Below are 23,951 nucleotides of genomic sequence, written 5' to 3'. Positions count from 1 at the left end.
AGAGCTCAAAGGGCGCTTGCAGAGAACCTAAGTTGGGTTCCTCACACCTATGATGATGGCTCACAACCCTGTAGCTTCAGCTTGATGCCTCTGAGGCCCCCTGCTGGTCTCCATAGGCACTGCATGCACCTGTGCATACCCGTGACCCACGTGAACATGATTAAAAGTAAGTCCTGGAATTCCATGCAGATTTTCAACTGCCCAGGAGGTTAGATGATATTTATGTTTTAGCCAGAATTAAGTGGCATGTGAGTTAAGTCTCACTCATGTTGTAAAAGCCAGGCGTGGATGGTATGCATCTGATGAAGCTGAGGCAGGAAGGAGGATTGCTGAATCTGGGAGTTCTGTGGTAGCTGGGGCCATGTCTTAGAGCTGTGAAAAAAGAGAGTATGGGTATGGAGAGGGGCAGGGAGAAAGCAAAGGCGTAAGGCAGCATTAAGGCTGATGACGCTGCCTGCTTCGTTACACAGTTCCAGCTCCATCACCATATAAACGCCTGTGATGGTGCGCGCCTGTAATTCCAGCAGCCCTAGAAGGTTCTAGATCAGCGGTTTTCAATGAGGTGGTGAATGACCCTTTTCCAGGGCTTGCCTAGGACCATGGCAAAACAGCTTATGGACATTCTGATTCACAAGTGTAGCAAAATTAGTGTTACGAGGTAGCAATGAAAATAATTTTATGGTTGGGGGTCACCATGAATTAAAGGGTCGTGGCATTAGGAAGGTTGAGAGCCACTGTTCTATATGCTCAAGGCTATCCTCGGCTACTGATGAGCTCGAGGGCTTACTCATGGGAACCTGTCTCAAAAAAAAAAAAAAAAAGACATTAATTAAAACCTGATAGGTCTGACCAGCTATCTTGCATATGACTAACACTGGGAGTCAAGGAAGACTTCCTGGAGGTGGACTTTAAGGATGCAATATAAGAGCTAACCTGGTGAAGGTCAAGAGGACTGGAATTCCCAAGAGTAATAGCAAAGGGTAGGAGGGATGGTTCTAGAAATCGTCTAGAGCCTGGGGTGCTGGGAACCAAGGATGGTGGAGATGCAACAAGTCCCAGACCAGTGAGCAGAACTCTGGCCACTTCACAGGAGTTAGCATTTGCAAAAGGGCTTTTATTACCACCCCACTCCCGTCCCCCATAGTGCGTCTTGGCAACACCGATGACCTGTGATGTTTCCATCACAGAACAGGTCTTTCAATGACCCTCCCAACTCCCCCAGTCTCATGGCATTGAACTTGTTCACGTTTCCCTGGAGCTGGCTTGGCTGCTTCGGGTGCCAGTGCCCTGGCAGACTAGGCACTCTGGTAGCTGAAGGCAAGTTCTGAGGCAGGGGTGCGGTGCAGAGCTGTCTCTTCAATACAATACTCTTAGATCTTGGGTTGTTGTGGACCAACATCTCGGCTCCATCCTGAGGCTCAGGGAGCAGCTGGAGCCAGGAACCCCTTCATTAGCCAGTCCTGGGGAAAGCGAGCTCTTCCCAGGAAAGGGGTAGGAGGTGGGACGTGACCAAGGGAAGGCAGAAGGAGTTGCCTGAAGAACAGGGTATGGGCAGGAATGGGCTTGCTTGATGCTGCTGGCTAGAGAGCCTCTTCCACCTGAGCCTGGTTTCCCTTACTGTCCAATGAAGAACATGAAACCTCAGGCTATGCCTCTGCCTGATTGGCTTAGGCATGCTCAGTGGGCCTTACACCAGTGTGATTGACACAGGCACCTTGTTGGGGTGAATATGTGGTCAAGCGGAGCAGCCAATGAGAGCCCAGTCTCAGTCCCTCTATCCTCCTACACTCTGGCCACGACAGCTCAGCGGGGGGTCATCTCATAGGAAGTTGGGCTCCCGCACCACTAGATAGGGCTGGTTTGACGCATCCCTGCCGCTGTCCTGGGGCCGGTACACGAAGTGGAAGTCTCGCTTGGGCTCGCTCCGGAGCAGATAGCCCTTGATGCGGTGCGGCAGAGCCTCGTCGGCCAGCTGGAAGCAGCGCCCATCCACCAGCACGAAGAGCCGATAGTCCTGGGGCTGGGCCACCTCAAACTTCTCAGCGCACTGTGCGCACAGTGCCTGGGCTACTGTGTCTGCCCGTGACGCCAGTGTCCGTGACTGCTGCTCGGGCTGAAGGTAGGACACGCAGATGAAGTCCTGCAGGCAAGATGGAGGAGGTTTGAGGTTACCAGGTTTGATCGATAGCATTCTGGGTCACACTTATCCCAACATTGGGAGCTAGGGCCAGCAGACAGGAGCATGGTGGCATTGGACCTGTCTTTGCCTTCTCTGGACAGAGGGGGGCCTCAAGCAGTTGTGAAGCTGAAGAGGGCAACTCTTCCTTCTCTGGATCTCACCTCCCCACTGGACTTACTCAGGGTGATTCAGTCAGGTTTCAAATACGGATTTAATTCTTGTGTGTATGCATGATGCACTGTGTGTGCCCCAAATGCCCATGTGGGGGTCCCGGGACAACTCTGGAGTTGGTTCCTTCCTCCAGGGATTAAACTCACATTGTTAAATTTGCCTGTCAAGCACCTGTACCAGCTAAGCCATCAATTCCTGGCTGATTCAATCATTTTTGAGTCGTGACAATTGCAGGGCCCCGTCCCCTGCCCTTAGCCAGTCTGCAGGCTCCTGTCGGCATGGTCCAATCATTCATTCATCCCTGCTGAGTCTGTCCTGCACTTCAGGTGCAGTGCTGGAAGGCAGTATAGAGTTGCAGGTGTAGATTATAGTCCTAGCACCTCACAGTCCAGGCAAGTGGAGTTGTTTGGCCTCTTAGAGCAGGAGCTGTCTCTGTGGTTTAGAGGCAGGGCATGAAGAGGCTTGAGGGAAGCTGGGGGGTGAGGAGCTGAGGAAAGGGGTGAGTTTAGGATAAGTGGAGGTGGGCATGTGAGGTGGTGCCTGTAGGGCTGGGGAAGGGCGATGCAGTACGGGTCCATGGGCTCTCTGCCCTCCCAGGCTTCGAATATGGTTCCATTTGTTGTGTGACCCTGACCACTGCTGCTCCAGCTATAGACCGAGGACAAGAGCCGCACACTGCCACCAAGCCAGCGTGAAATAATGTGTGTGGGGCTGCCTTACCATGGACGGAGTGGCAACACCAGTGGATGGCTCACAGCCACAACCATGAAGGCGCTAATGACCATGTTACGGGGTGGTGTTCACTTACAGAGTGCCAGGGTCTGGGCCTCACTGTAGGCTTCTGTTTCTTTCCAGAAGGGGAAGGTGGGACAGAGGTGCTGTTGGGTATGTGTGTGTGTGGGGTTGGCACTGGCTCACGCCAATGCCTACTAGCTTGAGCCAGTCTATGGTATGCATCTCCTTCTAATTCCCAGCTCAGCAATGCGAGCTGAGACTGACCTTGCTGGGAGGGAGTATTTACACCATGGAGAGCGGCAGAAGCTGAAGCCATACTCCAGAAAGGAGTAGAGATGCTAGGTTGGCAGTCTGGAGCAGGGGCAGGGACGCAGGACTCATTTGCTTCAGTTGGCTGATAAGGATGGGAAGTGGAGTTTCTGAGGGGGCACGCCATCGGTAACTACCACTTCCAAATGATTAACCTAGGACTTTTTAGGCTAGAGGATGGAGGCTTATTTATGTACCGTTTTGCTAAACTGAAGAGGATGGCTAGAATCAACTCTTAGTTCAAAGCTGGGTGCAGAATTCAGGCCTCTTGTCTCCCAGAGGCCCAGACTCCATTTTCTACACAGAGTCCATATAACTATGAATAGCTCTGGAGGGTTGTCTGGCCTCCTGGTCCAACTCTACACATTTTCTACACATTGCCGTCCTGTTCTGTCCCAGACCCTGGGTTTCAGGCCTCTGAGACACATGAACCGCGGAAATTGTCCTCCCCGTATGAGAGCTTTCTACACAGAGGATTTACAACATGGCATGATGGTTGTTGTAATGGGGAAGCCGTGGCCAGCAGCACTGAGAAGAATGGAGTGTACATGGGCGTGCATACATGTGTGCGTGCTTGTAGCAGGGAGCTGATCTGGGCTGTTTGGGAACATGTGGGTGACTCGATTTGATGCAGCCTGGGGTATGTAGAATGTCTTGTTCCTCCCATACCACTTCGTCCATTGGGTTATAACACCTGCCTGGTGGTACTTCTATGCCTACTCAGGAACTGCAGAGCTAGGCAGATTGCTAAGTAGAGCTTTGGATTCCTCTGTGGGAGACTCACTGCTCACCCTAGGGATAGTAGAGCTGGCAGGCCAAGCCAAGCATCGAGCACTGGTGGTAGCTGTACAGTAGCCCCAGTCACTATAGTCCCCAGCATCACCTGCACAGAGGAGCGGGAGGCCCGGGCCTTGTTGAGCGTGCGCCTGCGTTCCCAGCGATGGATGGAGTCCTGCACCTCCACGCTCAGCTGTCTGGTCACTGTGATCTTGTCATAGTTCTTAATGTGCTCCAGGGCTCCATAGGTGGTGGTCAGATAGTAGGAACCTATGGGGTGGGTCAAGGACACAGGTTGAACTAGGAAGGTCTGGATCCACCACATTGGGAGGGAGCTGGTCCCAATGTGTGTGGCTCCACCCATTGCTTCCGACATGCCACTCCCTCCATAGCCACCAGGGGGCATCCACGCTCTACAACCTGCTTCAAAGGCGTCTCTCAATACCATTGCACTGGGGCTTCAGCAGTTGGCACTTTATAGAACAGCCTAGCTCACATCTCAGCCTCCTTCAAGAAGGAATCATGTGGAATAGCCCATATATAATATATATGAAGTTATGCATATGACTATTTTACACATTAGAAATGTCACTTATAATTACATATAAAACACACACACACACACACACACACACACACACACACACACACACTTTCCAAACAGGGTCCCACTACTTAGTTTTGGCCTGAAATTCATAGTAAAGTCTAGGCTAGCCTTGAACTCATAGAGATCCACCAGCCTCTGCCTTCCGAGTGCTGGGATTAATATGATTGGTTTACCACAGCTGGCTAAGGATACTTAATTCAATGTGGTCGAATTGGGAAGAGGACAGAGAAACCCAGCAATTCCTACAAGTCTGTCAGCCAAACTCGGTACTCTTAAAATGATGTTTGAAACTAAGTTTAAGATTTAAACTGCCATTTTCAAGTGTTTTAAAATATAGAGGATGTGTAAGGAGCTGAGAGACATGGATGCCTGGGGGAGTGTGGAGAAGGCACTCGGAGCCCCCCTCACTGTAGCATACACATGCTTTAACATGTAGAGCGCCATGAATGCATTGCCTATTATAAAAACAGACTTCGAAGATACACAGGAAATTTTAGTTATTGCATGACATTTTTAAGGATTTAAAACAGTAAAAATATCTGATGCTACACAGCGATAATAGCGGCACTCAGGAGGCAGAGGCAGGTGGATGTCCGTGAGTTGGGATGCCAACTTGGTCTACGTGGCAAACTCCAGCCAGGCAGAGCTACAAAGCGAGGTCCTGTCCATTTAAAAGATGTATTACATTTTAAATTCACTTTGTGTGCACGTGTGCACATGTAATTGTGGGCACACTCTACCTGCAGAAGTCAGTTTCCCCCTTCCACCACAAGAGTCCCAGGAATTGAACCGAGGTCCCCGGACTGGGTGGAACTGTCTGCCTTTAACCAACCAAAATATTAGCCCACTTAAAATTCTTTAAAAATAATCTTTTTTAAACTTATTTATTTATTTTATGTGTATGAGTCTTCAGACACATCAGAAGAGGGTATTAGATCCCATTACAGATGGTTGTGAGCCACCATGTGGTTGCTGGGAATTGAACTCAGGACCTCTGGAAGAGCAGTCAGTGCTCTTAACCTCTGAGCCATCTCTCCAGCCCCTTAAAAATAATCTTAAGCATGTCAAATACAGAGGCAATGCTAGCAGCAGACCACTGAATTGAGAACGGGATCCCCGTTGGAGGAATGAGAGAAAGGATTGAAAGAGCTGAAGGCACTTGCAACCCCATAAGAACAACAATGCCAACCAACCAGAGCTCCCAGGGACTAAGCCACTACCCAAAGACTATACATGGACTGACCCATGCTCCAACTGCATAGGTAGCACAGGATGGCCTTGAGAAGCCCTTGGTCCTGCCAAGGCTGGACCCCCAGTGTAGGGGAATGTTGGGTAGGCAGGAAGGAGGGTGGATGGGGAGGGGAACACCCTTATAGAAGAAGGGGAAGGGGATGGCATAGGGGCTTATGTCTGGAAAACCAGGAAAGGGAATAACATTTGAAATGTAAATAAAAAAATATCCAATAAGAAAGATAAGAAAAAAAAATCTTAATCTGTAACGTAATTGAGGCTTTAAGGTACTTTAAGCTTGACGAATCATGGAATTTTAAGCTCAAAGATAATACTTTGTGGGAATGTTTATCTGACTGTCAACTTGTTAGGAGTTTAGAACCTTGCTGAGATCTTTCACTTAAATTTTTTTGGAAGCTTTTATTTTTAAATTTATTTATTTTATGTATATGAGTATGCTGTCGATGACACGCCAGAAGAGGGCGTCGGATCCCCATTACAGATGGTTGTGAGCCACCATGTGGTTGCTGGGATTTGAACTCAGGACCTCTGGAAGAGCAGCTGGTGCTCTTAACCTCTGAGCCATCTCTCCAGCCCGAGACCCTTCACTTTAAAGCAGTGGTTCTCAACCTTCCCAATGCTGTGACTCTTTAATACAGTTCCTCATGTCATGCTGATCCCCAATCGTGGAATTATTTTCCTCACTTCTTCATCATTGTAATTTTGCTACTGCGTATGCAGGATATCTGATATGCAACCCCCAAAGGGATCACAACACACAGGTTGGTAACTGTTGAATCCCAGAAGGTGACATGGCCAAGATCACACAGCGCTGCCCCCCTGCCCTTAGCATCCTGCTTTCCTCAGGCCCTAGCTTTCCTGACACTCTCTAGACTGCTTTTCCTGGCTATGAAGACCAGGCCAATGGTTTTGGACACGAGGCTGATTCTGCCTGGGACCCAACTCAATCCATCTTCCTGCCTCGACTATCAGAGCTCTATTGGTATCAGAAGTGGCCCTGGATGAAAACGCTCACTTCCAGATTCCTTAGCTTGGCTGAGCAGTCACAGCCCCGAGTCCTGCCCCTGTGGCAGGGAGAGCAGAGCAAGGTTAGGGATGCTCTGATTCTGAGTCCTGGAGATGAATGAACCTGGTGAAAAGTCACTTGCTTGTCTATGTCATGTGCAAGGGGCGAGGCTTAGTCAAGCTTGGGTCATCCAACTATATGGGCTTAGACATGTAAGGGGCAGGCCTTAGTCAAGCTTGGGTCATCCAACTATATGGGCTCAGACAGTAGTTCTGGAGGCTTCTGGTCCTCGCAGGGGCAGTTGGGAGGAACTCCAAGCTCTACTGGGGCTCTCCTAACCCTTCAAGTCCTGTACATCTCATATGGTCCTTCTAGCCATCATTGGAAACCATGTAGTACCCACTATGAGCACTAGGTGGCGGGCCACACCACTATGAGTTTTGCAGACACTTCCCAGTCATTATGTAGTGGGTTGATTGGCAAATCCATTGGTGCGATTAGCTGGGTACAGGCCTAGGGAGACGCCTGTGGGAGATGTTTGGATTCTTGGTTGGCTCCAGCCAGGCGACTTCCCTGAGATGGGGTGGGTATAAGAAGGGGGCCCTACCAGCCCTCCAAGCTGCTCACAGGAAGGCCCTGATCTCTGCTGCCACAAATGACTGCTGGGAAGACTATGGGAACCAGCTATCAGTCTGAGATAAATCACACCACACCACAGGCCGGAGGGGGTCATGAGAACACATAGGAGACAGTGTTTCTACAGGCGGAGAGTGATCCAGGGCAGACATGGCACAGTGCCTTGTTTCCCAGGGCTTGCGTGGACACTGCGTCAGGGTGAGTGCCACCCTTTCAGCAGTGCTGGCTAGAGATCCCTGTCCACTTCTTCAGTCTCTGGGTGCTTCCAGGGGCATGGTGAAACCCAGGAGGCAGTCTTGAGGCGATGAGGTCCTAAATGTGAGAGTGAAGGGGGTGTTCGTCGATTCTCATGAGACTCCCAGACTTCCCTGTCTTGCTCTGCACTGCAGCCCAGTGTCTGGCACGGGTGGTTCAATGAGTACACAGGTTGGTGGATGGAGATATGGAGGATGGGTAGATAGATGACAGAGAGTGTATGGATGAGTCGATGAGTGGGCAGGTAAGTTTATGGATGGATGGACCAGTGAGGAGATGTATGGGTGAACAGATGGATGGGCTGGTGAATGGAGGGTTGATGGAGAGATGGATAGATAGGTAAATGAATTGGTGGACAGGTAGGTAGATAGATGGACGGATGTAGGTATGGATGGGTGGATGAGTAGGTAGGTGGGTGAATGATATAGGTGGATGGACAGATGGATTTACAAGTAGATGGATGGTGGGTGGAAGGGTGGATGGATGTGTTGATGGACTGAAAAAAAAATCTTGCTTCCTCTGATTCCCCGGACGGCTCAGGAAAACAAGTTGTTCCAATTGCAGGTAACATTTAACTAAAGAGGAAAAGGAGGTGGTTCCAGGTGCCCCAGCGACAGCTCAGAGCTACCGGTGACAGCGAGGTTCTCAGCTTTCCCTGTTCCCCTGAGCTGAGAAGACCTCAGCGAAGCACTTACGTCAGCCTTTCAAGCTCTGGGGGTGCAGATGCAAACTCATGCAAAGGGGAACAGCCACTCGTGGGAACCACAAAGCCCAAAGGGGGTGCCTGTGCCTGGGAGGCTGGGTCCGTTCTTCGACGGTAGAAGCCCCAGGACGTGTCGTGGTCCCTCAGAGCCCATACTGGGGCTTCTGTATCTCAAGTGATTCTTAGTGGGGGATGGCTGAGGCCCTAGCCGGAGGAAGTGGTGGGTGGATGGACAGGGGAAGGGAAACTGAGATAGGCTGTGGCAAATCACACCCTTCCTTCATTCGACCAGGGAGCACAGAGCCCGCAACGCCTCAGTGACTTCTTCCTATGGACAGAAGACCTGGCCAGGGCTGAGCCCAGGGGCCACCCCATCTAAGAACAGCTCCGTACTTGCTACACTCCATGAAGACACCGTCTGCCATTTTAGCATCACTTGTTAAGCTGCTAACGTCTTTGTTTTTAAATTTAATTAATTAATTTGGTTTTACTGGTTTACTTTTGAATCATGGTCTCACTGTTCAGCCCTGGCTGGCCTAGAACCTATATGGAACATATTGGCCATCGACTCACAGAGATCCACCTCTGTTGTCTGAGTGCTAGAATTAAAGGCGTGTGCCACCATGACCGGCTCCTTCCTCTTCTTTATCTGTTTTTTAAGGCTCCTGCTCACCCTTCAATGCCCAGCCCGAGGTATCACCTCCTTCCAGAAGCCCTCCCTGACTGCACTGTCAGGGTAGCATGCTCCCAGAATTCTTTGAATTTCCTACCATCCCAGTTTTCTCACTTTTCTTTGCAACCTGACCGTCTTCCTGGTCAATGAGCTATTTGGGCAGAGCCTGTGTGATGTCCCTAGGGCTTAACCTTAGTCCGGCCCTACCTAAGAAGTCCTTGCAAGGCCACCTGGCTTGGGAGTGCGTGGGCCTGGGTTGCTGGGAGATGTGGTGGGTGTAGGGGTAGTGGGAAACTCACCCTCTCCTAACTGCAGGGCAGGGTCCATGAGCTCCATCATGTATTCCACATTGAGGAGCATCTCAGTGAGGTTGCTGCGGGCCAGTACGTACATGAGCACAGGCAGGAAGTCGTCGGCCCCGTAGGGCTTCCCTGCAAGGAGAAGAGGATGAAGGCTGTGAGGGCCAGGCTGTGAGCCCCTCAGGGACCTGAGCTTACCCTGGAAGAGCAAGGTTCTGCAGGGTTCCACAGTGAGGACCCTAACAACTCCTAGGGTGGCTCAGTGTGGGGAGACAAGAAGGAACTGAGAAAGAGCTCTGGGCTGGGGTGACAAACTTATGGTTCCTTGCCCTTTCCTGGTTCTTCCCCTGAAGCTACCCCGGGCTGCTGGCTGGGTTATCTGGTTCTCAAGACACATAGTGCACAGGCTGACCTAGTTCATGGGCATGTGTGGGGAAAACTGAGATCCACCTCTGCCCTGAGATCCACCTCTGCTTGAGATCCATCATAGCCCCTGACATCCACTGCTGAGATCCATTCCTGCCCAAAACCAACTACTGTGTCTGAGATCAACCACTGCTCGAGAATATCACTGACCTTGATCTATCACTGCCCAAGATCAATCACTACCCCAGAGACTACCATTGTGCTTGAGATCCACCACTGCCAATCCAACCTGAGCCCCAAAGCGTATGCTTAGTTGACTGGGAGGAGAGATGCTTCACAACAGAATTTCCAAGCGAAAGGCAGGAACAGAAACTGTCCCGCGGTGCTGGCCAATTTCCATGATATAACCATTTCCACAGTGACCAAGTCCAAACTGCAGACCTGAACATGGTATGAGCTCCCCTGAGTTGGTATGGGCATCCCAACAGCCTTACACACCACAGGTTCAACCTCACCATGGGCAGGACGAGGCTCAGAGCTGGGAGGCCTGTGCTCAGAGTTCTGTGCTGATCACTGGTGAGACCAGATCCATGTCTTTGCCCCTGATGTTGGCTGACGGACCAATACCAGCTTTGAGCACAGTTGGAACACATCAGCTCCTAGCTGACTCTTCCAGCTCTGTACAACAGGCAGCACTCCCTGGGGAGATGTGTACAGCTTTGAAATGCTTCTCCTGTGATCTGAACACCTGGCTTGCATGGACCAGAGCTCATGCCCAGTCAGGGTCAGCCTGTGTTTAGCTGGTTTTAGCTTGTTTCTTCCAGTTCCATCTGTTCACCACCTGCAGGCACATAATGCCAAGAGCTGGCAGAGACCTTCTATGCATTTTACGGGCTTGGGAACTTTGGAGATCCCCCCGCCCCCCAACTGGAGTCAGGGTTTCTCTGTGTAGCCCTGGCTGTCCTGGAACCCATGTGTAGACCAGGCTGGCCTCAAATTTAGAGAGCTCTGCCTGTCTCTGCTTCATGAGTTCTGGGATTAAAGACACACGCCACCATTGCCCAGCCAAGAGGGAATTCTTATTCAGAGAGAAATAAGCCAGAGTACTCATCTGGGGCCCTGAACACTAGAATAGGAAATTAGGAAGACCCCAGCTAGGTCATTGTAGTTCTGCATGATCAGGCCTCTCCTCAGGGCATGGCAAGCCTCAGTTTCCTCATCTGAACACTGGGAATGAATAACCAACTCATTCTGTTACACAGGACTGATGTGTGTCAAATGTGTGGCTGACATAAAGTATAGTCATTCGGGAGGCATCATCTCAAAGGTGAGCATAAAGGTAGGAAATGCTGCTCAATGCAGGGAAACACACCTTGGAGGCAGACAGCACCGTTTCATCGGCTGGGTCCTGTACTGTCTACGGCACAGAAAGCTAACTGAGTATAGGATCCCCATGTTCTGTCCCCACTCTGCTCTTGACCCTGGGTGTGAGGCCTCAGGCTGCTGTCTGCCTTGATGTTATTGCCCTGTGACAGTGGAGGGTAACCGGGAGTTGTGAGCTGAAATAAACCTTCCTTCCCTCTCCTGGTCTAGATTAGCAAACACCTGACACCAAGGGGCTCACCCCAATCTAAATGCCTTCCTAGCCTATGGGGGCATCAGATGGTAGCTTTGTGTTTCTTCTCTACATGTCAGTGCCCAGGACATTTGAAAGCTGCATAAGCATGAAAATTCTCAATAGTAAACACGGGTGACTTTAGTCATTAGAATTCAGTTTAGCATAGATCTTAAAAAAAAAAAAACAAAAAAAAAACTTTCTGTCTCTTCTGTATGCAGGCAATGTCAAAGGCTCCTGGTCACCATCAAGAGCCCTCCTCCCACCCAATTTTCCAGCCACTGTCCCTGACGGAACCACCAGTGGATTCTTGGGTCCTATGGCCTCTGTGAGGAAGTAGAGAATGAGGGAAGTTGATATTTCTTACCAAGCTGTTGGCTTTACATCCAACCTTCTAGGTCTATGAATCCAGCCCTTGGTCAAAGTGAGCTGCAAGTTCAGGCACAGCTAAAGGCATGGAGGGCAGCCCTTCAGCAGTCCAAGCCCCTTTCATGTCTTCTGCATTTAGATTGGCTTGTTATAATATTATACTGGTCTTTACCTCGGCTCCCTCTCGCCTTTCCGTCCTCCCTGGGTGGGTGTGGGGCTTTGATCTATTCTTCCCACTACAGGAATGGATTCTCCTGCCTAGCTCTGGGTGTTCCAGAGGTGGAAATGACTTCTCTGTCAGAGATATACAGAATATGAATCAAAAAGCCTAACCACTCTTGCCAGGTTCTGTAAACTCTGCAAGGACCTCATGGCTTCCAGGTATGACAGATGCTTATCCAAAGCCATTTGTCTAACTTCCCAGCCTGCCTGACTCAGGTCCCTCAAATGTATGCTCAACTGCTCTCCCCAAACCCGGTGCTTGGCCTGGATGGTAGGCTGGTGTGGTGAGTGCGGCATAGGTTTGGCACGATGTGGCTTTAGGTTTGTATTTTGGCTGGGTCTAGAGAGGTGTGACAGCATTTACCTCTTAGGAAAGGACGGTGTGCCCAGCTACATTAGCTCGTGTGACTTCAAGTGTAGCCCCTTTCCTGCTGTCTCAACTGGTCCCACCTGGACCGAGGCTGTCACAGTCTCCTTTAAATGGGCCACATAGTCTGTGGGTGAACTTCTCTCTCCTGTGTGGTGATGACAGGAGAGGCAGTGTGATGGGCGTCTTGTTCAGAGAGGAGGCCTGGAGGCCTAGGATCGGTAGAGGTCTAAGTTGCCTAAAATCTAGGGTTCTTGAAGCCGAGGAAGCCAGAGGTCTATGGAGCCTGAGGTCTAGGAGCAGTGTTGGGCAAGTGTGGCTCGGTCCTGCTGAACTCGCTCAAGGTTGTTGGCTCAACACAGGCTGCAGCTGTGCCTTGCTGAAGGGTTCCCGATGGCTCCCAGGCCTTCAGCACAGGGATGGTGGTCTGTGCTTCAGTCCCAAGGCCACAGCCAGATAGCATGAGATGCCAGGAACGTGGAATGGAGTGGGGTGAGTTAGGGAATGGGGAAGCCTAGTCTTGACAACATTAGTGTCAAGTCTGAAGCAAATTTGAGTCAACTGAGATACAGCTAAGAATGTGTCATCCAGGGGTTGGGGATTTAGCTCAGGGCAGAGCGCTTGCCTAGCGCAAGGCCCTGGGTTCGGTCCCCAGCTCTGAAAAAAAAAAAAAAAAAAAAAAAAAAGAACGTGTCATCCAGCGGCTAAAGAAATGCTCAGTAGTTAAGAGCACTGACTGCTCTTCCAGAGGACCAGGGTTCGATTCCCAGCAACCACATGGTGGGTCACACCTGGGATCCCACACCCTCATACAGACATACATGCAAGCAAAACACCAATGAACATAAAATAAAAATAAATATAAAAAAGAATGTATCACTCCCATATAACTGTAATAGTTGTTAATTTGAGTGAGACCTGGGCTGTAAAAACGGCATAAAGTGAGCATTAAATAGCATTTACTGCTGTTTTTTTTTTGATGCAACGTGACCAGCTGCTTCAAGCTGCTGCCGCCTAGACTTCCCAGCTGAGATAGGCCGAACCTTGAACTCTCAAGTCTAAACGACCCCATTTTCTCTTATGTTACTTTGGTCAGAGTATTTGATCAAAGCAACGAGAAAGTAACCAAGTCAGCAACTATGAGGGAAGCGTGTACAGACGCGAGATGAGAGACCTGTGGCCTAGGAGCAAAGATGGAGGTAGGAAGGAAACGTGCATGTTCACAGGTGTCAGCCCCAGGGCTGGAGAGATGGCTCAGCAGTTAAGAGTGCACACTCTTCTTGCAGGGGACCCTAGTTTTATCTCAGCACCCACATCAGGCAGCTCATGACGGCCTGTAACTCCAGCTCTAGGAGGCCCAATCTCCCTGGCCTCTGAGGGCACTGGCCCTCACATGCACATACTCAGAACATAGATACAGGCACACACACAATTAAAATAATAAAAGTAGATATTAAAAAAAACAGTGTAGTTAAAGAAAAGAAAGGCCCTTGAAACCTAACACATGAGTGGCAGCTAAACATAGTAGTGGTGGTTAGATGTGGAATTCCTAAGCCTTTCAGCCATCACTGATGACCTGGGATTGAGACAGAGATGGTAGATCTGGAGAAGCTTACACAGGGACACATCCACAGCCGTCACGAGAGCACTCTGCAGCCTGGCACTCCTAGACTTTACAATATGGACGCAGGACAGCACCGACTGGGGAAAGGTCCAGATACAGACCTTGTGTGATTTAGGAGGGAAATGTGTGTGTTCGGGGGTAGGGGAAGGCACTGGATAATTGCTGAGATAAATTAACTCACAGGGTACCCAGGTGTCCTTGTTTCAGTGAACCGTTTACGCTTAAAGGTTTCAAGTTTGAAATCAGTTTCAAATAAATGACAGGTTAAAAAAAGTGTGCTGGGCTGGGGAGATGGCTCCATCAGCAGTGACTTCTGTACAATATGAGGACCTGAGTTCTGATCCCCAGAACCTATGGGAGAAGCTGAGCATGGTGTGTGTGTGTGTGTGTGTGTGTGAGAGAGAGAGAGAGAGAGAGAGAGAGAGAGAGAGAGAGAGGAGGGAGGAGAGAGAGAGAGAGGAGGGAGGGAGAGAGAGGGGAGGGAGAAAGGAGAGAGAGAGACAGACAGAGAGACAGAGAGAGACAGAGAGAGAGGGAGGGGAGGGAGAGAGAGGGAAGGGTGGAGAGACAGAGAGAGACAGAGAGAGAGAGAGGGAGGGAGGGGGAGAGAGAGAGAGAGGGAGGGAGGGGGAGAGAGAGAGGGAGAGAGAGAGAGAGAGAGAGAGAGAGAGGGAGAGAGAGAGAGAGAGAGGGAGAGAGAGAGAGAGAGAGAGAGAGAGAGAGGGAGAGAGAGAGACAGAGAGAGGGAGAGAGAGAGGGAGAGAGAGAGAGGGAGGGAGGGAGACAGAGAGAGAGAGAGAGGAGAGGGAGGGAGGGAGAGGGGGGAGAGAGGGAGAGAGAGAGAGAGAGAGAGAGAGAGAGAAGGAGACGAGAGAGAGAGAGAGAGAGAGAGAGAGAGAGAGAGAGAGAGAGAGAGAGAGAGAGACCCAGAAATTTCTGGGCTGGTGGGCCAGTGGGACTGTGGAGGTGAGGCTCACCTGAGGTGCAGATGTCTGTGTTCCACCCGCAGAGCCATCAGATGGCTCATAGAACCCCGTTTGGAATCTACAATGTGGTTCTGAGATAGGATAATGGAGTAGGGAAGGAGGGTTCAGAGGCATCAAGACTGACATATCAAGAAGCCAATGGCTGAGGAAGGATGGAAACCCCTCTCACTTGGGCTGCATGTAATAAATGGGGTCATAAAGAAGAAAATCCTAGTGATCTTGAAGGGCTGGAGAGGTGCTGCTATCTAAGTGACCTATAAAACCTAGGATGCTCGGAGCCCGAGGCCTGCAGCCTCAGACCTTTCCTAGCTCCCTGACCTATTGCCATTCTTGGGTTCTTGCCTGTGCCCTTTTCTTAATAAACTGTCTCTATTTCTATTACTCCACACAGGTCCTGGTTCAGTGCCTTGTTGGAGCCCATAAGGACCTGGAAGTCCAGGGTGTTCTCTGGACTCCGATGCATGCCCATAATAGTACGACCTCATCATTCCCAGGAACACAGTGGATAGACAGTGACCTCTGTACCCCACCATGAGAACACGCAGACTTGGGAACTCAGAAAGCATGAGAATGGGGAAACTGAGGTTGGCGGTTAGGTAACCTCACAGCCCCTGGCTAACCCCATAGCTTTTAAGGGTCCGTCTAACCCAGGTACAGCACCCACTTGGTGCCCACATGGAAACCCCATAGGTTTGTCATCTAAAATTAGGGCACGTAAGTGGGAGTTCAAACACAGCATGGTATGTGTGGGTGATCTGCTTCCTCCCAAATGAAGATGCTCTGGGTGGGGTAAACCAAGATGGAGTTAAGAGCCACTGGGCTCGCACTCCAGGACTCAGCCTTGGTCAAAGAGAACTCACTACTTCTTGATAAGATGCCCCCTGGTCTCTCGGCCTGAGACTCTGGTCTGGTCTGCCTGATGTGTCAGATCGCCTTGGCTCTGTTCTTCCATTATTCCTACTGGAGAACTGGCTGACTCCTTCCCTCAGTAATACTGTCTTCTTCATTCTGACCTTCTCGAAGATGACCAGCCTCCCCCACTCCCTGCTGTCTGGGTGAGCTTTTAGTAGCTGAATTCATGGTTAGGAATGCTCAGTGTTTGAATGTCTCTCCCTGTGCCTGGCTTGTATTTCATGGTCTTAAGGAAGCTGGGATTTGGAGACCGAAACGACCCTGTTTCAACCTTAGTCAGCTCAGTCCTTGGCCCTGACTTTGCCCTGAGTCCTTCAGGGCAAAATGATCTTGCAGTTAGAAACAGCTATGGGCCAGACATGCAGTTAGCAAGTGTAAGCATCTGGTGACACAGTAACCACCGTCCACCCGAGCCCCAGAGAGTGCACCCGTTTACACAGGAGGACACTGAGTCAGTCCGGTGCCTCCACTACCTGGACAGTCAGGCCACTAGATGCATCAGGGCCCACATAGACATTTGGGTCTAGGTTTTCATGTCCTCCCCTTTCTGACTAGACCGAAATGCACTGCTTCCCTCACATACCCATGTAGGGTGCCCCAGGCCTGTCACGCTTGCGCCTGTTTTAGAAGAGAAAGCATGCCATGTTCCTGGCTTGTTTCCATCAGCGATGAGGAGGCCTCTACCTTCAAGGTCTCACTGGGGCTGTCAGGCATTCTGGGCGCCCTCCCTTGGTCCTAGACCTAGACAGGAATCAGTTGCACTCACCGGCTAGCCTTGTCTTCTGGCCTGTAGATTACACAAGATCTCTGGTCTCCAAAAGACAAGCTCTTCCTGACACGGCACTTCTGACCGCACTTCCCCATGTAACATTACCACCACGCAGCTCTATCCCCATGTGGCTTCCACCTTTTGGGAACTCAATTCGTTTTCTCAATTAGAGGATACATATTGGTCTTACACACAAAAAAGGCCTCCAACCTGGAGCTGCAGCCTTTTCCTAGCCTACATGGGAAGCCGGCTAGGATGAAGGAACCATGTTCCACACCCTAATACCATGCCAAACAACTCTTCTGTTGTCAGAGGGCCAGCTGGGCTGCTCATCCTTAAGGTACTTGGAGAGGAAGACGACCCTCTCAGCCATCCCTAGGTATCATTGAACCTGCTGGTGCTGGGGACTGGGGACAGATGACACAGTTTGTTCCTAATAACTGCAAGTCCCTAAGTGTGGCTCTGACCTACTAGAATGTTGGCTTCTCTCCCACAAAGAAGCCAAGAGAGATGAGTACTCGTTCCAGGTCTTACAAGCGGTACGGGGCAGACCAGACATCTGAACCCCGTCTGCAAGGTCACAACGATGGGACACCTTTTCACGTGCCTGGGCTGCCATGTACAAGTATACAGCTGGCCGCCTGCATCGGGGCATCCAGCTGAAGGGCTAGGTGCAGGATAAACTCTAGCTAGCGTTTATTCTCTGTGGAGCATGGGTTCCTCTGCCCGTGTGCCTAGAGGAGTGCTGTGGTAAAGTGGCTACAAATGGACCCTGTGATTCCACTGCTTCCCTTCTTTCCTTCCTTCCTGTACCCCTTGCAATACGACTTTGGAGCTTTCTCCATCCAAAGGGGACATGCGCTTCTCCCCTCGAATCTGGTTTTATCTTGTGACAAGACAGGTCAATGCAGGGCGGCAGTCTGTCATGATGCCAGGTCTCAACAGGCTCTGCTTACTACCCTGGACTCCAGCTGGTCACAGACATAAGCTGGGGCCAACATATTAGAGGATGTTATGGCCCGAGGTCCACCCAGATGGCCTACATCCAGGTACCCACTGACAGATGGGCATGGTCATCTTCCGTCAGCCACTGCTGCTGACTTCAGTGCGTACAGACCATCTTCTCTGTGGTCCAGTGAGCTACTATCAACACTGTTGGAGCCGAACCTGTCCCCTCCAAGTTCACACATGCTAAAGCCAACATTATTCCCTAAAAAGGTGACTCTTTTGGAAGTAGGGGGGTCATCGCAGATGTGGTTGACAGATGAAATCACACCGGAGTAGGGCGGTACTGATCCACTGTGGCCTATGTCCTCATGAGAGGAAAATGAGGACACGAATATCACATGGGAGACTGCTGAGTGGAGAATGCTGGGTTTTCAGACTTAGGAGTGAGGCTGGATCAGACCCTACCAGGTGCCTGGAAAGAGCACAGCCCTGCCCCACTTTGATCATGGACTCTTACCCTCCACCATGGAGGCCCTGTGGTCCTGTGTCTGAGTCACCTGGCTGTTTCAGCACTCCCTGCAAACACACAGGGCACCCTTTCCTCATACGCATGGTTAGTTCATTGCCTGTCTTGAAGGCAGTGGGAAGGCACCATTTTCTTCCTCGCCCAGGTCATGCTGTGGTATGCCCAGGAATGCCTCCTGCTCTCTCTCATCCTGCCTTAGTTCTGTGGGGAGTGCAAACCTACTTACCTGGGTTGCCTAGAGCCATGGAGTCATAGATAAGCTTGCAGGTCTTCAGCAAGATTGAGATTTTCTTCCCTGGTGAGTAGGCCTTGTGCATGCTGGTCAGCTTCTGCAGGATCTTCTCCATGACGGCCACCTCAGGCACACTGGTGGTCACGCCCAGGTCGGTGGTGGTGGTGGCCAGGATCACCAACTGGTTCTCCTTGAGTTGCTGCAGGGAGCCATCCCGGCTGTGGATCTCCAGCAAGCTGGAGTTGATGGCCTCCTTCAGGGGCTTTAAGACGCATTTGTACAAGGCTGACTCCACGATGGCCTCTGTCGGGGTGAGAGCACAGACGTGAGAGGAACAGCTATAGGAGCCATCCTACCCAGCCTTGTTTCCTGGCAGCACAGCCTTTCCATCCCCGGTTTCTACTTAGCCCTGACACGCAAGCCACTCTGTAGATGTGCCGGCACCAGAACTTCTGATACCTAATATCCTGGTCTCTCCAATGCAGTGTTCTTCCCAGGACTGGGAACAGAGCCTGCCTATAAACACACATTTCAGAAGGCAATAGACAGACTGCGGTTATTCAGTGTGCAATCTGGGCAGCTGTGTCCTAAGGGTAGAATGAATCTCGCTGCCTGTTGTACTTCTGGAACCCATGCGATTCGCTTGCATCATCACTGATATATGCTTTCCTTGCCTGCGCTGCCCCTTCAGTGCACCAGGCCTGCCTTTGCCCCTGGACTTTTGCGTCTCATGCTCCCCTTGCTGCAGTTACTTGCATAGCTTGCCCTTCACTATCCAACTATTACCGGAGTCAAGCTTCAGTCTTGCTCGAACGGTGAGGTGGGAGTTAAGGAGCTTGGACACTATGGTAACTCTGTAACATAGATGCCATGATGCCCCTCTAACAATGGACAAGTTGGGCTCTGATGGAGCCTGTGGAGGCTAAGCTTTGACTCGTGGCCACTGCTCTGGGTGACAGGTGGGAACATTCTCTGAAATGGCTCCATGCCTTGACTACTGACCTAACAAGAGGAAGCCTGAAGTCCTGTCTCTCCAGGAGAGAGGCTGGATAGCTCTTCTCTCTCATAGAGGTCTGGCTGGAAGCTAGTCTTGTGCCTCTTCTGCCCCTTCACCAGGAGAGCACTAATTGCCTGTCTCTCACCCAACTTTGTGGAGAGTCTGTCCTGCCAGTTGGCCACCCAGGGGCAGCTTTCATCCCGCTGTTTCTGATGAGTCTGGTATAGACTTCCTTTGCTTTGCCCTGGATCACCTATATTGGTGTGACAGTTCTTACCTAGTGTCAAGCTCATCAGATCTAGAAATCCTTTGGAGACAATCTGGGGGCGTGTTTGATAGGGACTTTCAAGACTAGGTTAATGTAGGTGGAAGACCCACCCTAAATGTGGGCAGCACGACTCCATTCTAGGCTTGGGTCTTAGAATGAACAAGGAGAAAAGGAGCTGAACACCAGTATTCATCTCTGCTTCCTGACGGTGACCGTGAATGCAGCGTGATGGGCTGGCAGTGCCTTCCCCTCACAGCTGACTGTATCCTCAAAGTTGAAACAAAATAACCCTTTTTTTTTTCCTGGAGCTACTTTTGTCAGGTTATTTTGTTACAGCAGCAGACTGGTAACTAATTCAACTGGCTTTGCCCTGAGCCATTACTTGATAGCTCTGGATCACCAGCCCTCTTCATAACTCTCCTCATAACCTCTGGGATCCATCCCCTCCAGGCCAAATCCTCAGCCTGAGGTTCACAGCCTGTCTCTCACCCAACTTTGTGGAGAGTCTGTCATCTCCCACCTCTCTGCCCGTCTCTGCCTTGTTACCTCTGCCTGGAAGAAGACCCCCACCTCCTACTTGTGATTAGGCTATGGGTCTTCTCCTCCCTGTCTAGGCACACATGGCTGACCATAGCTGCTTCTGGGCTACGTTGAGAGATCCATGTTCTTCCATGTTCTTCTATGCCCTCTCACAGCCTCGTGGTCTGCATACTGCCTGAGATCTTCCCTGGGCCAGATCTACTTCAGTCTCATGGCTGTTTGTGCATGGCTGGGTTCCAGACATCTGTCTCCAGCCCCTTGTTCTCCCCAGACTGTAGACTCAGCCCCATCCCCTCCTGGATGTCCAATGAGGTAGGAAGCTGTCTTTCTGACATAGAACCCTGGGCTTCTCCTGGTTTGGGCCTTTGGGCTTGTAGCTATGGTCTAGGAATGCCTTAGATGTTTAGAGCCATATGAGGTTGGCTACCTCTTTGGCCACTTCCATGAACTAGATCTGTGCCGTGTTTCACTGTGCTGCCTCTTGCCCACCCTACTTGCCTCCAGTGCACCTTGTCATGACGGTAGTTCTGCTTGCCTCTAGTCTCTCTGCTCCTACTCAGCTCAAGGACCAGAGCCATGCTGGGCATGCGTGAGGCTTTGGCACTCCTGCCTTGAACCTGCCACAGCCTGACCCCTTGCAGAAATGCTAAATCTCCTGGGGTTGTGATGCTGTGACCTCTCTCTCCTCAGCCCTCCTAACCTTACTTCCTGCCTACTTTACACTTATGTCATCTTCCTTTATGGCTTCCTGGCTTTCTTGCAGATTACCTGTCATTTGTCAGAATAAGAGCTTCCCGAGGGCAGGAGGGACGTATGATTAGCTAGCTTGTTGGCATATTTTATTTTCCCCCAGCAAAACAGGTGGAGGCATAGTGCTCTGATGGACTATTTATATAACTCATTTCCTCTCCAGAGAAGCTCTGTAGGGCAATGCTTGGGTCTCTGGGACATGGTAACTACTAGTGGAAAAAGTTGGGGTTTGTGTGGGTGGACTTTGCATGTACCACCCTTAGCATTCTGCCCAGGTGAGCCCTCCATCCCTGATGGGGTATACACATAGCTTCCTGAAGAGGCAACTGCCAGCCTTAAACCTTAACACCCCATCCATCCATCCATCCATCCATCCATCCATCCATCCATCCATCCATCCAAGCTCCGTTTTCCCCAGGGAAGGCAATACTTGACACTTTTTTTTTTTTCTAGGACCTTTCACTATGAGCCAGCATCTTGTAGTGTTTCAAAGCATTCTTTTTGAGTTCAGAACGGATGCTCTTAATTACTGGAAGGAGGAGGAAGAGGAAGAAGAGGAAGAGGAGGAGGAGGAGAGGCTTGAGACCATAAGGAGCAGTGCCCAGTGGGACAGAAAAGTTTGTCAGGTAATTTCAAAATCTCCCAATAAGTTTTTTTGTTTTGTTTTGTTTTGTTGTTTTGCTCTTCAAGACAAGGTAGCCCAAGGCTGACCTCCAACTCACTATGTAGCTGAGAATGGCCTTGATCCTCCTGCCTCCACTCTTTAAGCTCTGGGACTACAGGTAGGTGCTATGATACCCAGATATAGCACTATGGCCTGCCTGCGTCTTTTGCTTGTTTACACAGATGTGTAGGTGGCTATAGGGAAAAATAACACCTGTCATCATGGATCTCAATCGCAGGGAGGGTTGAGGCAGGTGGGGGAGGGGAGGGCTGGTGGCCTGTTAGCCAGGAGTCAGGCAAGTTGGCAGCCTTGAGTTGGCTCCCTAGAAGTGGTGCCTGAGAGCAGGGTTTGGGCCCAGGAGATCTGTGGACAGTTGAGGAGGAAGAAGAAGGAGGACATGAGGCAAAGGGGCTCCAGAGGCTGTTCTGTGTTGAGGGGCGGCTGAGTGTATTTATGCACCGCTCTCCCTCCCGCCCTCCCAGCTGCCACTGACCGAGTTCCTCCTCCGAGTGCAGGGTGGGTTCCACCAAGGCTTTGAGTTCGGTGCTCTGTAGCAGGTAGCTCTTAAGTTGCGTCATCATGGTGCGGATCTCCTGCAGCATCTCGGTGCTGGATGTCTGGCGGGTCATCATCTCCAGGCTGTACACCTTGTAGTCCTGCACTAGGCTGCCAAAATAGGAGCCCTTGTCCTGTGCCAGCTCCACCACCTTCTTATACAGCTTGCGGTCGCTGGAGAGGAAGGCATGGAAGACACTGGTGAAACTGGCAAAGCTGAGGCGGTGGCGGGCCTTGTCCAGGATCATTGAGGGCTTCTTCTTCACGTTGGGGCTGCTGAACTCCAGCTCTTCCTCCGCACTGCTGGTTGAGTAAGAGTCCTGGTCAGCGGCTGAGGCAGGCACCCCCAGGCTGTCTGAAAGCGAGGCCAGGGAACCCTTGAACTCTGGAGAGCTTTGGGGACAGGCGCTGGTCTGGACTTGGAGGTGCTGCATTCCAGCTTGCCCGGCAGGACTCAAGCCTTCCCAAGGTGCACCAGGCGCCGCGGGTTTCTCAGGGGATACCTCCGGTATGGGGCTCGTCAAGGGACTGGGAAAGGTTGAGGCCAGCTGCCGGGAGACCCGCTTCTTCCTGGGGGGTGGGACTGGGGGTTGTTTGGCTTTCCCAGGAGGCACTGGTGTGCTGTCAGCATGGCTGGCTTTGGCCTCTGTGTCCTGGCCTTGCTCCGTGGTCCTTGGAGACCTGTCCCCAAGGCTACTTACGGTGCTCTGGGGAGGAAAGTTGAGTGAAGCTGTCCTAGAAAGGCCTGAGCGGTCCCTGTCTGTCGAAGTCCCCACATTCTGGCTTTCCAGAGACACCCTCTCAGAAATGCGTCTCCTGGGAGGAGCTGCTGGAAGAGTCTTCTTCAAGGGTACCGGAGGGGGAGGGGCCTGGTGCAAGGGGCTGGGAGTTGTCCCAGGCTTCATCTCTTCCTCTCCAAAGGGGCCCAGGCCTACAGATGGACGTGGGAGACTCTCGCAGGCAGTCATGGGTGGTTGGTTTGAGTGACCAGGGGGGCCCGGTGCATGGGGTGCAAGGTGAGAGGTGGGTGTTGGGGAGTTGGGCAAAGGATCAGCAGGCTGTACAGGAGGCGCAGGAGGCCAGGCAGGGCCAGTAGGAGGAACAGTGGGTACCGGGGGTGGAGGTGGGGGACGACGTGGGGACCCCTTGGAGGTGAGTGAGGTAGCATCCGGGGCAGCAGGCGCAGGGCGTGTAGGGTAGCTGCCAGTGGGCAGTGGAGGTGGATCAGCCGGTAGGGTGCAGTCCTCTATGAAAATGGGATTCACAAACCACAGACGGTCATTTCCCACCGAGAGCTCGATTTCACAGGAACAATTTGCTAAATGGGTTGCAGGCCGGCCGGAGGATGCAGGGGTCCCAGGGGCTGAGCTTCTGAGTGGCTCTGCAGGGCCTCTTGAAGAGTTCAAAGAGGAGTCCCAGAAACCTGAGGAAAACAGAGCAGAGACAGTTAGCCCTCCTTCTCCTAGCAGTGGGGGAAGGGTCCTTGCTTTTGCGTAAGGTTGTTTTCCCTTCTTGGACTCTTAAACTTCTCCTACCACTTCCTGCCTGGAGGGGAAGTCCCCTGTGCACCAGCCAGCAGCGGGTGGAGTAGAGCAGGGAGGGGACATGAGAGACTCTGCTTCAGTTCTGTGCCCATGTAG

At 51.3% G+C, this 23,951-nt stretch overlaps 1 protein-coding gene across 1 annotated transcript in view; it reads right to left on the bottom strand.

Moving 5' to 3' along the window:
• Positions 1–1,093: 1,093 nt before the first annotated feature.
• Positions 1,094–23,951, bottom strand: part of Rin3 (Ras and Rab interactor 3) — a 73,279-nt gene continuing 50,421 nt past the window's right edge. Inside the window, exons 5-9 of the mRNA XM_032908270.1 lie at positions 22,250–23,734; positions 18,532–18,840; positions 9,602–9,733; positions 4,278–4,441; positions 1,094–2,140 (exon numbers count right to left, since the gene is read on the bottom strand). Coding sequence (XP_032764161.1) covers positions 1,820–2,140; positions 4,278–4,441; positions 9,602–9,733; positions 18,532–18,840; positions 22,250–23,734 — 2,411 coding nt within the window. The 3' untranslated portion in view covers positions 1,094–1,819. The remainder of the gene's footprint in view (positions 2,141–4,277; positions 4,442–9,601; positions 9,734–18,531; positions 18,841–22,249; positions 23,735–23,951) is intronic.

This window comes from Rattus rattus, chromosome 7 (genome assembly GCF_011064425.1).
Source record: "Rattus rattus isolate New Zealand chromosome 7, Rrattus_CSIRO_v1, whole genome shotgun sequence".
Taxonomy (NCBI): Eukaryota; Metazoa; Chordata; class Mammalia; order Rodentia; family Muridae; genus Rattus; species Rattus rattus.
This window is presented reverse-complemented; position numbering and strand designations above follow the sequence as displayed.